Here is a 13,510-nt window from a genome sequence, read left to right as displayed (position 1 = left end):
CCAGTCGATGGAATGGCCTAGTCAAAGACTTGTTTTAACCTTTTCTGTTACAGTGGGACCTTCAGGAAACTAGTGAATGTAAGCAGGGGCGGATTTAGGAATTTTGGAGCCCTAGGCAAAGAAAGGCACGGGGCCCTTTGAAATGGGAACACATGAAACACACCCATTATACAGATACAGACATTTTTATAGAATGGACATACCATAATTGTTCTACGTTCTGTCCCTTTTTCATTTCGTGTTGGAAATGTGCTCAGATGACTTTTCATGCCGTCTCACAAGGAATAAAAGAATTTCCAATCACCATGCCCATTCTAGCTTTGCCTCGTCTGTTCCTGTTTTGCTGTGACTCCATCCTGGAGAGAAATATCAGCTGTGCTGCTGCCATCAACACCTTTGTTTCTAGATGTTGGAGCTTGGCCTGTTTTCCAGTGTAGACCTGTTTCTCTGACTGTGACTAACTGGATGTGCTCTCTTCATCCTCTGACATGGGAGCTGGCTCGGAGCTCGTCTGCCTGGCTGTGTGTTTCCTGGACGGGGCCGCCTGTGGAGCTGGTTGCCTTTTGTATCTATGCTTCTTTTTCTATGTCTGCTTCTGTCTCCTTGAACCCCAGTGGGCCTCAGCAGATGGCCGCTCACACTGAGCCTGGTTCTGCTGGAGGTTTCTTCCTGTTCAAAGGGAGTTTTTCCTCTCCACTGTCGCTACAAGCATGCTTAGTGTGAGGGATTGCTGAAGAGTCAATGAGTCGATGCAATCAGCTGGTTTTCCTTAGATAGAAAACTTTGAATCAATCTGACTGGATGATCTGGTGAACTGGAAAGTGACCTGAGATGACATGATGTGAATTGGAGCTATAGAAATACACTGAATAGAATTGAATTCTAACTTAGCTGATTGCTCCTTTCTGTGTTTTCAAAAAGGCGACAGCAAAAGTAAATAACACAGTCCTTCTTTTCCTTCAGCAGACAAGATAGAGGAGAGCAGGAGGCGGGGTTACCAATCTACTCGCTCTGGAGAGCAGAGTTCGCTGCTTTTAGATGTTGTCTCCAAAGTCTCCAGTAGCAGAAAAAAGTCTCTAGATTTGGCGCTAGGAGCTTTTTAGAAATCAAAGTGCTAGAGGGGTCTGAAAAGTGGCTAAATATAGCGACTAAAGCGCTAAGTTGGCAACACTGCTCTTTGCATGGTTTGTTTTCAAATGGTTTGCTGCTGTCTGTTTGGACCTTTCTGAACATGTGCAACAAATGGACTGATCCAATATGGTGGACACTGAAGGGGGGGGGCTGAGACACACTTAATATTATCAGCGTTCTGATGGCATTTTAGCAAACTTTTTTAATCAAAAACATAATTAATGTTCACAAATAAGGAATAGCTGTAATATCTATACATTTAAACAGAGCTGTATGGGGCCCCCAGGAACTTGGGGCCCCCAGGAAACTGCCTAGTTTTGCCTAATGGTAAATCCGCCCCTGAGTGTGAGAGAGTGGGCTAAAAGACAGAAGAATCTAATCCCACCATCACATACTTTCAGCTCTTTGAACCGTCTGTTTGATTTTTATCCATATCTAGTTTGTTGTTTGGTTTCTTTCTGTGTCTCTTTATCCCGTCCGTCCAGAACTCTGATGTCTCGTTTCCAGCCTGAGTTCTCCTCCATAAATCACCGTGAACCTTCCTGAACTCTCATGCAAACGCAGCAGCTGCACACACAGATGATGTCAGCCCAGGGTTCGCTGCGCCGTGGCTGGGTGGAGACTGGGACTGGACCGGCACGTCGTCCGGGTCACTCCTCATGGCAACAACTCCGGTCGTCATGGCAACTTTTCATCATTAGAAACACTGGAGGAGCGACATGCTAAGGCCTTTGATCGTTCTCCTGTTTCAGTGTTATGGTGCCTCTGATGGAGCCTCTTTCTTTAGTCCAAATTAGCATCCTGTTCAATTTATTGGTCTATATTTAGTCCCATCATGGAGATTTTCAAACTTTCATCCAAACACGTAGAGTTTGTATGTCTAATTATAGATATTTTATCCACTTTACCCGTTTGTCTTCTTGGATCTAAAGTAGGAAATGGACAAATAAACACCTGGACCCACCTTCCTCTGTCTCATAATGATCTAGAACTATCAGTTAAAGAGAAGATCTCAATGCAACACTTCCTAATAACTATGATGAGAACAAAGAGGACTTCTTGTTCTCTGGATTTACTCAAAAAAGGGTCCGTCTAACCAAGTCTTACGATCTCAGATCTCTCAGGAATCTTTTTGATGTTTTGAGATTAATATTCCACGTAAAACCAAATTCTCTTAGATTATTAATCCTATTTTCATATAATTTTACTCAAAATAAGTGCAATAATGGACACTTTTTGCATTGTTCTCTTTTTTCTTCTTGTTGCAGTGAGTCCCCCACCGTCCATAACAGCCCTGCTGTGGTCATAAAGAAACACCCAGAAATTATTCAGCGATCCGTCATAGTTATGCAGAACATGAAAGCAGGTCGCAGTACTTTCCACCGAATGTTGCATCTGATTAAGCTTTTATTATTGTGATGAAGGAAGTTGGGAACATAATGCGGTTGTATATGAATCTGTCTTTAAACAAGTTCCAACGTCTAATCACAGCTTTCCAAATATTGATGCTGGGTTAAACCTCCATCACCTCAGTTACTGAACAACAGGAGTAAACGGCAAAAACTGAAATTTAAATAAGCTATTTTTTACTAAAATAAAGGATTTTTTTTTCTTCAATTGAAAAAGTAAAGTAGACACTTTGTTAGAAAAAGTGAAGCCACCGTCCGCCATATTGGTACTCCCCACTCCTACAGAGACGCGCCATAACTATGCCTCCCTGTGCAGCATTTGGCTGCAAAAACAAGCAGTTAGGAAGAAGTTTCACAGGTAATTTCATATTCAGTGGATGAATAACCAAGAAAATCAGTTTATATAATGAATATATATGATGTATCCTTATAGTATGTGGAGTAACAGTCTGGCTCTGGGACCGATATTGACTGAGTTAGTCACTGACATTATGTCTAACATTAGAAAATAGAAAGTCATTCACTGTGAAATCTCAATGTAGTAATTCTTTAGAAAGTGGACGATGCTGTTATTTTTTATGTGTTTTTTTTTTTATTCTTTATTTACATGCAAGAGAAAAACAAAAAAAACCAATAAAACAATGTTTAATTCTTGTATTTCTTTATTTTACAATATTTATAATCATGTTGCTATATATATATATATATATATATATATATATATCCATATAAATACATACCTACCTACACATATACATACATAAATATGTATACGCATATACCTTTATACATATATACAAATAAACAAAACAAAAAACACAAACAAAACTTTCTACAATGCTTCTCTAAACTTTTTGAAAATAAATTCTTTGTACATTTTTTTTAAAAGGAATATATTTGGGCATTGCTTTAAGTTCTCATTTAGTTTGTTCCACAATTTAACTGATAGTTTTTCCACTGTGTTTATCAACACAGTGGAAAAACTATCTACAAATAAGTAAAAATGTCTTAAATTAAGTGTATTTACCCTTAATTTGAGTAGGTAAATGAGATAGTTTGCCAATGGAATGAGTATTTTTACTCTTAAAATAAGATAAATAGATAAAATGCACTTGAAATACGACAATGTAATTGTGTTTTCTTATTTTAAGTGTAAATTGTCTTGTTCCATTGGCAAAATGTCTCTTTTACCTCCTCAATCCAAGAACAAGACTTATCTAGATTTCTTTCCTTGTTGTTCTACATCTATTAGTCTTAAAAATTTCCCCTTAAATCGTAGCCTCCCTCCCTTTCAGAAAACATCTTTTGTATGTTTTCTTACTTTGAACATGAATACTGCAATTTGGTATTCTATCAAGTCCTGGTATTTTAGCTACTTAGGTTTTAGAAATAGAAATTACACATTGTAATGAAATGTGTCATTAACATACATGTACTTTTAATTCAGTCTTGATGTTAAGTCTTAAAATTCTATGTAATATGTAATTACTAATAATATATATATCCATTTAGCACTTAGCTCATCTGTATTATTCTGCTCCTTTAACACATTCATCTTATTGTGATGGATTTGTATAATATGTAATATTACATGATTTATAGACTTTATTGACTTCATAATGACTATTTAATGTGGTGGGCCTATTTTTTTATCATAAATTACAGTAATCTTCTGATGCTATGAAACAGCCAGTCTGTGTTAAAGTGATAAATTTATCTTTGTTTTAAAATGACTTAAGTCCATCTGAAAATGAAAACATCATCGTCGTTGTTCAATGTTGAAGCTCACAGATTGTTTACATTGGGACCGGTCCAACTAGGGAGTACCAATATGGCGGCCGGTGGCTTCACTTCAACCCAATCAGCAATCCGGTGAATAAAGAAAGATCAGTGGCTTCAGCTGGAGCTGCGGGGTTCCGCTTGGTCCTAGTGCTCGACGATTGTCTGAGTACCGTAGCGTGGATAAAACTGACTTTAGAAAAACTTCAGAGGACGCATCCCCCTTCTCCACACAGCATGGAGAAGGTCTCTTATAGAGAGAGATTTATGTTTTAGGACTGTGGGAGGAAGCCACTCATCCATGGGGAAAACATGCAAACTGAAGCCGGGATGTGAACCCCAGACCTTGTAGCTCCGAGGCATCAGTGCGGCCGACTGCGCCGCCATGCAGGCCTCATAGGACGCCTGTGATTTCTCTCCTGTTTGCGTGCAGCGTAGATGCAACAGCCGCCACGATGGGAGAGATAATACTTTATTATCCTCTGGTGCTACTAGCTCCAAAACCAAAGTGTCAGGGTTTGCTGATTCTGACCCGAACCTCAAAATGAACCTCTGATTAGCTCGGCCTCAGAACACAAAGTCTTAGTTGAGAAAAGGAAAAGGGAAACACAAACCTCCTGAAACTGTGATTATCCAGCAGACTTGACGGCTGGTGGAGGAATGCTGCAGCATCTTGTATGTGTGTGTGTTCAGCGTTTCGCTTTCATATGGTTTTCATTTGGGGTGGAGGTTGGCGTAATTATTCTGGCATCAGTAGCCGTGGTGACAAAGCTGGCTGATGAGCGCTCCGCTGGGTCCCTGTTCTCATGGCAGTCAGAAATAACCTCGCCTTTTACGAGAACCAGCATCCTCCTTCATGTAAAAACACCGGATCAGAACCAAGCAGACGTCTCTATTTTACTTCTTCAAACAGAACCTCGCTGCTCATTTCAACCCAGAAACCAGCGTTTAAATCAGCAGAAATCTGAGCGACGGGTCTTATCCTGATAGAATCAGCAGTCATTCACACACAGCGTCTCCCTCCCTCCCGTGCTGGTTGCAGTCTGAGCGCGTATATCAGGCCTACTGTAAACAGAGGAAGTAACACATCATTACATCCCAGACGAGACGCAGATCAAGTCATCCCTGAGAGTACCAAACCAGACGGAGAGCATGTCAGGCTGGAGGTGAGGAGCTGCTTTACTGGGAACATCTGTTGAACACCGACTGGAGGACAATCAGAGGAGGTCAAAGGGCAGCAAATACAGTAGAGTTACAATCAGGCCTTCCCTTCCATGAACATGTTAGATGCCATTTCTTTCAGCCATTTATTTACATGTGGTGCTTGGACTTTGAAGTTATAAGATGCTTAGCTTGTAACAAACATGTCAAGGAAAATGTATTCCCTTCTTTGCAAAAGGAATTTAAGGACAAATGTTTTTACTGACAATGGTAGATTAATACTTGTCATTTTACTGATCATGTCCCTCACCCTTTTCCAGGAAGACATATGTTCACACTCCCATATGCAATGAGAAAAATCACCTTTGAGTTACTTTGATCCAAAAGGTTCAAACCAACATTAGTTGATCTTTGCTGCAGATCTTTCCTCCTCTTTCAAACTCATTTCCTGCTGTCTTTTTCTTTTTTCAAATTAAGGCAACTGGAACCTACGAAATCTGTAAACCAAAGGGTAAAACATGCAGCAGTGGACTCACTGTGCCTGATCCCCAGCGAGCCGGTCATGGTTCCCCCGATGCCAACAGCAAAGCCCCGCCCTCCTGCATCCCTCCTCTGGCTTAGCGAGGAGATGAAGGTTCCCAGAGATGGAAACGGCTGCTTAGGTCCTCGTCCCAGAAGCTGTAACAGGAGGATCAGAACAAGTAATGAGGTTCATGACATCAGCTGAATTGGAAATGCTTGGAAGTCCTCCCAAAGAGATTACATAAGCACTCCATTAGGATTCAACTGACCAATCACAGAGCCCATCCACAACAAAAGGCTCCAACAATCCAGAAAAACAAGGGGTAGCTATTTGATTAGAAATGTGTGCAGGAGGATGAACTGACAGAAAGTGCATCCTCCAAAGAACCGGTCCGTCTCGACTGGATCCTTCAAGGTCCATAAAAATAAGGAGGCTGGAAGAGTTTGGCCATGGATTAAAATAGGTCCAGCCTTCTCCAGGTGTTATCGCCTGTATTCTCTGTCGCCTAGCGACCGCCTCATTACCTTTCTGGGTGTCAATAACATTTCTAAGGAGCTTCAGTGGCAGTAACATCGTCTCAGATATCAGATTTATAGTCCAAACTCTAAGCTTAAATATCAGCCAAACCCATTTACACAGGGACAGATCAACCTTTCAATAAATCAAACATTACCGTTACATATCTGACTCGATGACCATTTAAAACAACTATTTTTATTCATTTCAGATGCAACTATTCACATACTTGTATTATATTAAACTGCACTTACAATATTCACCACTCTTTGGCGCCATTTCCCTTCTTACTCTGAGCACGGAGCAGCCGTGCACAAAAACATCTGAAAAAAACAACTTTTTTTATTAAGAATTCTTTAAGAGTTTCATTTCTGTATTTATTTTCTATTTATAAATGCGTTTTTTCCTGGTAGAACTTAATTATAAATTATGTTTGGATTGTTTTGGTTTTTAATTTCCCCCTTCAACAATCCAAGCGCACTTGTCTAAGGAGGCGGAGCTCACTAACCGCGATGCTCAAATGTTGCCTGCAGGTGTCAGCAGAGGCTGATTGAAGCAAAAATAAAAGGAGCCTGGATGGAGGGAGGGGCAGAAATGATCCTGCAGGTGATAGAGATTAGGGATGGAACGGTTTATGAAAACCGTCCGAACCATTCGGTTCGACTGTCTCGGTTTGGTTTGCGTGTGTTTCGTTCGGTTCATGCGCTGCTCCTTTTTCTCATAGGCGAAGCGTTTACACTCCAGAGCAGAAGGTGGCGGTACTGCGACCAAAGCCAACCACCAGTAGTAAACAAGAAGAAGAAGAAGCAAAGCAGCGTAGCCGGGTGTAGCAGAATAAAATCAGTTGTTGTGGAGAATTGTGTGGGTATGGCGAGTGGGAAAGAACAGGAGTTGGAAGACGCGCCAGCAGCACTTTATAGGTCTGCTGTATGGGACCACTTTGAATTTAGAGTGACCTACGATGACGGCGGAAAGAAAGCTGTGGATAAAAACAGTGTGCAAGCATTGTGCAACACGTGTTGTTTATGCTAACGGCAACACAACCAACATGTCAGGCTAACAATTAACATGAACCGAAACGAAAACCGTGACCACGAAACCGTGAACCGAACCGTGGATTTTGTGAACCGTTCCACCCCTAATAGAGACGGACACGCTGCTGAGCGAGGGGCAGGTGGGATCCGCACTCCAGGCACAGAATACCGGGAGGTGAACAGACAGCACAGTCAGGGACGACGTCTCCGTCTCAATCAGAATATCGTGCGCATCCCACCTGCCCCTCGCTCAGCAGCGTGTCCGTCTCTATCACCTGCAGGATCAGCTCTGCCCCTCCCTCCATCCAGGCTCCTTTTATTTTGGCTTCAATCAGCCTCTGCTGACACCTGCAGGCAGCATTTGAGCAGCACGGTTAGTGCGCTCCGCCTCCTTAGACAACCGACTTCAGCCCAGATTGTTAAAGGGGGGGAAAGCAAAAATCAAAACAATCCAAACATGCAAAGCACAACAAAAATATTTCAATAAAAGAAAAACAAAATCATGTTTTCCCCTGAGAATGTAGTGTTGCTCTGTGCAACATAACCACAAAAACCCTACATTCCCCACAATGCAACGGTGGCCCGCTAACTCACAGCAGCGCACAAGCAGCCGTGGCCTGTGGGCTGGTTCTAATGGTAATTAAGTATCATCCATCCTTTATTTTTATTTTTTTGGCCTTGACTTTGACATCTGTGACCTATACCATCCATCCTGGCAAAATCCATCAGGATGTTTGCAGGCTGTGGAAAACAGTAACATGCAGAAAGGAACATCCCACTGCAAAGCAGCAGCGCTAAAACTGCTCCACCATCCAATGTTGATGGAAATCTACAAATAAAAAGCTGGTTTATAACCAGTCCGATGGAAAAAAATACGTCATTTAATGGGTAGTTCCGAAAAACGTTGAAGTAGCTGCCGTCTCTCAGCTCTTTAGTGAAGTAATAAAGTCGGTAAAGTGACTCTGCATTCCCACATGTTGAGGTTTCTCAGCCGAACGGCGACTTCCTAAACAGGTCCAGACTCTGGGCTGCATGAACAGACAGTGAGAACATAACCAAACTAAACACACAATCCCAACATTTAGCCAATGTTCTCCTCCATTAATCACGCTCTGCTCCTTCATATCAGACGGCTTTCAGTAGAAGAGCCACGAGTGCAGCAGGAGGGAAAGGTGGCAATTACAGGACGAGAAAGGAGCGAGGGAAGAAAAGCAGGATGAGCTGAAGATGAGAGGATAAAGGAGAAGAGAAGAAAACCCAAAATAAGAGACAGGAAGGGAGGGATATGAGAAAGAAGGAGTAATTCAGAGGCCAGAGGCAGCAGTGGAAATGAAAGAAAATATGGAGGGCAAAGACCAAAGGAAGGAAGAAAAGGTTCAGACCCGAACAGATGGAGAACAGGCGCTGCTACAGCTGTAATCCCACATATGTGCACAAAGAAACCTGCAGCGCTGCGTTCAAGGACAGCAGAGGAGTGTCCAAAGATCTAAGAAACAACCAGGGCAGACTGGCCTCAAAGCAGAAAAGCTGCTTTTTTAAACCAGAGTTTATTTTTTCAGTTTTCTGTTAAGATAAAAAAAAAAAAAAACTCAATATTTACGGTTTACCGCCTTATCGCCTGATATCTGAAAGTTACACACGGTGGGTAAAGGAATCAGAAAACTGAGTGAAGTGAGAGTAGCAACATTTTGAACAAAAAGTAGGCATGGGCGGTTCTAGACAGGGGCCAACGGGGGCCAGTGCCCCTGTAGATCAAGTCCTGGCCCCTGTTATGAAGACATTATACTAACAGACTGGTTACTGATATTTCCTTTGGATCTATTTCACTTTTTTTCTTTAAAATATTCTGTTTTATTAATTATTTAAAAACAGTAACGCGATAGCTGCAGTGGTATTGAGCTAGGATCCTAGTTTTCACCTGCTAACTGTTTTTCAAGACAAAAACTCTGTATGTAATTTTACCTAAAATTAAATTAGAAATATGTATAATTCCTAAATTATGAATGTATATTGAACTAATATTCCAATGATAGTGTAACGGTAGAAAAGTGGGGTTAAAAAAAAAAACAAAACAAAAAAAAAACTTTATTTTAGTTTTTTTACATGATGGTTACATTAGAGGACTATGCTTTTATTTTGAAAAGGGTCCATAAACCGGAAGGTAGCAAGAAAACGTTGGAAGAGAAACTGATTAAAGGACAACGGAAAGTCATATAATAGTAAAGTTTAAAGCATCAGTCAATTAGGGAACAAGGTTTGTGTTAATAACAAAATGTTAATTAAAACAGAAAAGTGACCAATGTAATGAGCTAAGCATGGTTTACTAAATTGTAATTGTAAATTGTTTATATTTGTAGCTCTTACGCTGGTTGGAGGCACAGACGGCTCAAATAAACCTTTCAACCACCAGTTCTGGCCTTTTCTAATTGCACTGGATGCTACAGATCGCTTTATTTGATCTTTCAGATATTTTTCAGATTTTTATTTTAATTTTAATGATATATCCATATATATATATATATATATATATATATATATATAAAAACAGAGCTCTACAATTTTTGGATCCAGTCTGATGCTTTTTTTCCTCTGTGTGTTTTCTGGGCCTCGTTGGCCATCGTAAGTCCACAAGGTTTCTGCATCTGTAGTGCAAACCTTGCACTAACGTTCCCTTGTTCTTCATTTTCCATTTGCTTTTTACTGACTATTAATTTACTCTCACAGTAATACGGGACAAAATGCCTTCCTTTTCCACTAAATACGGGACAGATACTTCTATTTCTTAATATGGAACGTTTTTCCGTTTTTCAAGGGACGGTTGGCAGCCCTAGTCCAGACCCATTTAGTGGCTTCTTTAAAAAGAAAAGACACTATGAATCTAGCATTTATCCCTCCGTGTTAGTGGAGAAGAAGCATGCCATTATCAGCTGGGGAAGCCATGCAGATGATGCGTCCTCTACAACCACCTGCCTGAACTTATGGAGAAAAGGAACGTTTTCAGTTCCCATTATTGCAAATAAAAACCACATCTGCAAAGTTGCTATATATAGTGCCCTGGATTAGAAAACAAGACACAGGCTAAATATTGTATATAATCCTGCATATGCATTTAATCATAACTTATTCAATCAGCCAATCAGCACAGAGAATTGATGTGATGATAGATAATAACCCAGTTCAGCTTCTTTCATTACATTACCGATCAAAAAAGTCAGACTAAGCAGGCTTCCATTCATCTAGCTAAAAATAAAAAAGTCATATTGATCATGTTTTGAGTCGGATATTCTTGGCAAAGAAAGAAATTGATAGACTGGTTAATTTGGAAGAATCTAAATAAACGAAATCACCTGCCAGTGAACTGCTCTTAGAAAAAATTCTTGTTAAAACATTCTCAAATATATATATATATATGTCAATGCTTGATTTGATCCGTTATTATTCTTGTCCAATTTGTATAAATTCTGACTAAAATTCATTTTAGAGAAAGCACAGCTCTCATCTCCATATGTTGCTCTCACTGGAACGGCCACCAAAATGAAGGAACCTGGATCAGAGAAGGGGAACTTCGATCCTGAGGTCCGCTTTCCTGCAAGTTTTATATTTCTGAATGATGCCAGAAGTTCTCAGAGTTCTTTCAGTGATCAAATGATTTGATTCTGGTGCGTTAAAATAGAGACAAATGTTAAAGCCGCAGGACACTGGACCCCATCTTAAACCGTGGAGTTCATGGTTAAACTGGAGTTAAAAAATAAAGTTGTGTTAAAGATCTCTGTTTATGCACCATGAAGCTCTATCTCTCCAGTTCTTTTTCCTGAAAAGAGATCACTCGGACTGGGAATGATTTTCCATCTACACCAGCCCCAAAAATGCTCATAAACCACCTGGAGATACGAAATCTCGCCCAATTTGGACCAAAGTCTATTGATCTCTTAGGGCATAAATCTAAAGAAAAAAATTTTTCCCCATAGACGGCCGTCCTAAACTGCCAGACTGGGAAACATCCCAACCTGGCAACAATGGCCGTACGACAGTAAACATTAGCCTTTAGATGCAAAACCCCATCATTCACCGCAACATATTTTTGCAAAATATTCAAACATAAATTCGCCAAATATAAGAGAAACATCGTACCTTGGTTTAAAGCAAGTATTTTAGTTTTATTATTATTTATTGCAATGATTTTACAGAAGAAATAGAAAATGACAGCATATGCCGACCGTCTCTAGGATGAGCATGAAGGAAGGGCTAAATATGCTGCATGCATCATTTAGGTGGTTAACATTGGATCACTGCTTCAGCTCCTTCAGTTATTTACTGTCACAGGTAGGAGCTTCAGCCGGAGACAGAGATGGGGGATCTGGAGTCATCTCTATGTCATGTATTTGTTCTGACCAGGTGAGTCCAATCTCCACAGGTTAAACCAGATTGGACTCACCTGGTTCAGAGGCTGAGTAGAACAAACACATGACAGAGAGATGACTTGTTGACCCCAGATCCTCCATCGCTGGCTGGAGAGTGTTGGGTATGATTTAAGGAGGAGCGGCCCTCGCACGCTGAAATTAGGACCGGCCCACCGGGCAAATGCCTGATTTCAGAGATATCAGGCATTTGCCCGGTGGGCCGATCCTAATCTGGTCACCTCACATCTCTGTTACTCCATTTTATTTTTAATTTCTTATTTTTATTTTTATTTTCATTGTGTGTGATACATGTACACTTGCACCTTAATTATTCTTGTCTTGATATACTGTATATACAGTGCTTGCTTGTTTATTCCTAATGCACCTTTTTCCTCCTTGTTTTCACCTTCTTTAACCCTTTAAAGCCTGATCCAACAACAAAACAAAACAGAAAATTACTTTTTTTGGTTTAAATTCCTTATTTGACCTTTTAACAAAATATGTAAAAAGACATTTTTGATATTAATAATTTATTACTTTGCGATAAGTCAAGATTATATTTTGTGTAGTCTTCTGCCCTCTGTTATCAGGTATATCTGATTGTGTACAATAGGATTTTAAGCAAAGTTTTTACCATTAAATTATGCAAAAGGTGTCAGACGCAAAACATTTCAGAAACCGTATGTATCAAATACGATACATTTGGCATTACAGGGTTAATTACTATGCCAATAAGTGACCAGTGAATTTCTCTGCTGTGAGATGAATAAATCTAATCTAATCTAATCTAATCTAATCTAATCTAATCTAATCTAATCTAATCCTGCATGTCTCTCCCCCCTCTCATACCTCCTTTCCTGCCAGCCTACTGTCCATAAAAACGAACTGCTAGTGCCATAAAAACTCAAAAATAATAAAACGTGGTTTATTTTTCTTTCTAAGGTGTAATTTTTCGTCTTTGTTGCACTTTATGATTTCTCACTTAGCAGATCATCCCTGAAATTCCAAAATTATAAATCCCAAATGTGAACTATATGACAGAAGGAAAAACAAAAGTCATTATCGACAGCATTGTTCATTAAAATAACATTATTAATGTAGTAAAGAAAATATACATATAGTAGGTAAACTTAATAATCATAGTGAAACATTGCAGTTCATTCAGAAAGTACTTTCAATACTCAAAGTATTTTTAAAAGGAAGTATTTTGTTACTTTTACTGAAGTACAAATGTCAGTGTGATACCTGAACAAGAGTATTTATTTATTTTTACTTGTACTTAAGTTCCGTTTCTGAGTACTTTTTCCACTACTGGTCAGAGCTGATGCATCAAAGCACCTCTGACCAGAGATTTATGAATGTAATGAAAAAAACTATTAGCTAAAACATAAAATGGATCAAAAATCAGGAAAATCAAATAAAAAAACATTGAAAACACAATCAGGTCACGATAAAATGCAGGATTCAAATCGTGACATAAAATCCTGGTGGAAGGATGGTAATCATTACAGCAGTAACTTCTAATGCTATTTTTATGAAAAAATATAACAATATCCA

The 13,510-nt window shown here is 39.7% G+C and overlaps 1 protein-coding gene across 1 annotated transcript in view; it reads right to left on the bottom strand.

Annotated features, from left to right (window-relative positions):
* hectd2 (HECT domain containing 2) overlaps positions 1-13,510 on the bottom strand; it is a 66,899-nt gene that overhangs the window by 44,768 nt on the left and 8,621 nt on the right. The window contains exon 2 of the mRNA XM_038291782.1: positions 6,017-6,158. Within this exon, the coding sequence (XP_038147710.1) occupies positions 6,017-6,158 (142 nt within the window). The remainder of the gene's footprint in view (positions 1-6,016; positions 6,159-13,510) is intronic.

Source organism: Cyprinodon tularosa, unplaced genomic scaffold, assembly GCF_016077235.1.
Source record: "Cyprinodon tularosa strain WSP-4 unplaced genomic scaffold, ASM1607723v1 ctg1082, whole genome shotgun sequence".
In the NCBI taxonomy this organism is placed as follows: Eukaryota; Metazoa; Chordata; class Actinopteri; order Cyprinodontiformes; family Cyprinodontidae; genus Cyprinodon; species Cyprinodon tularosa.
Note: the sequence above shows the minus strand (reverse complement) of the source record. Positions and strands in the feature narration are given on the sequence as shown.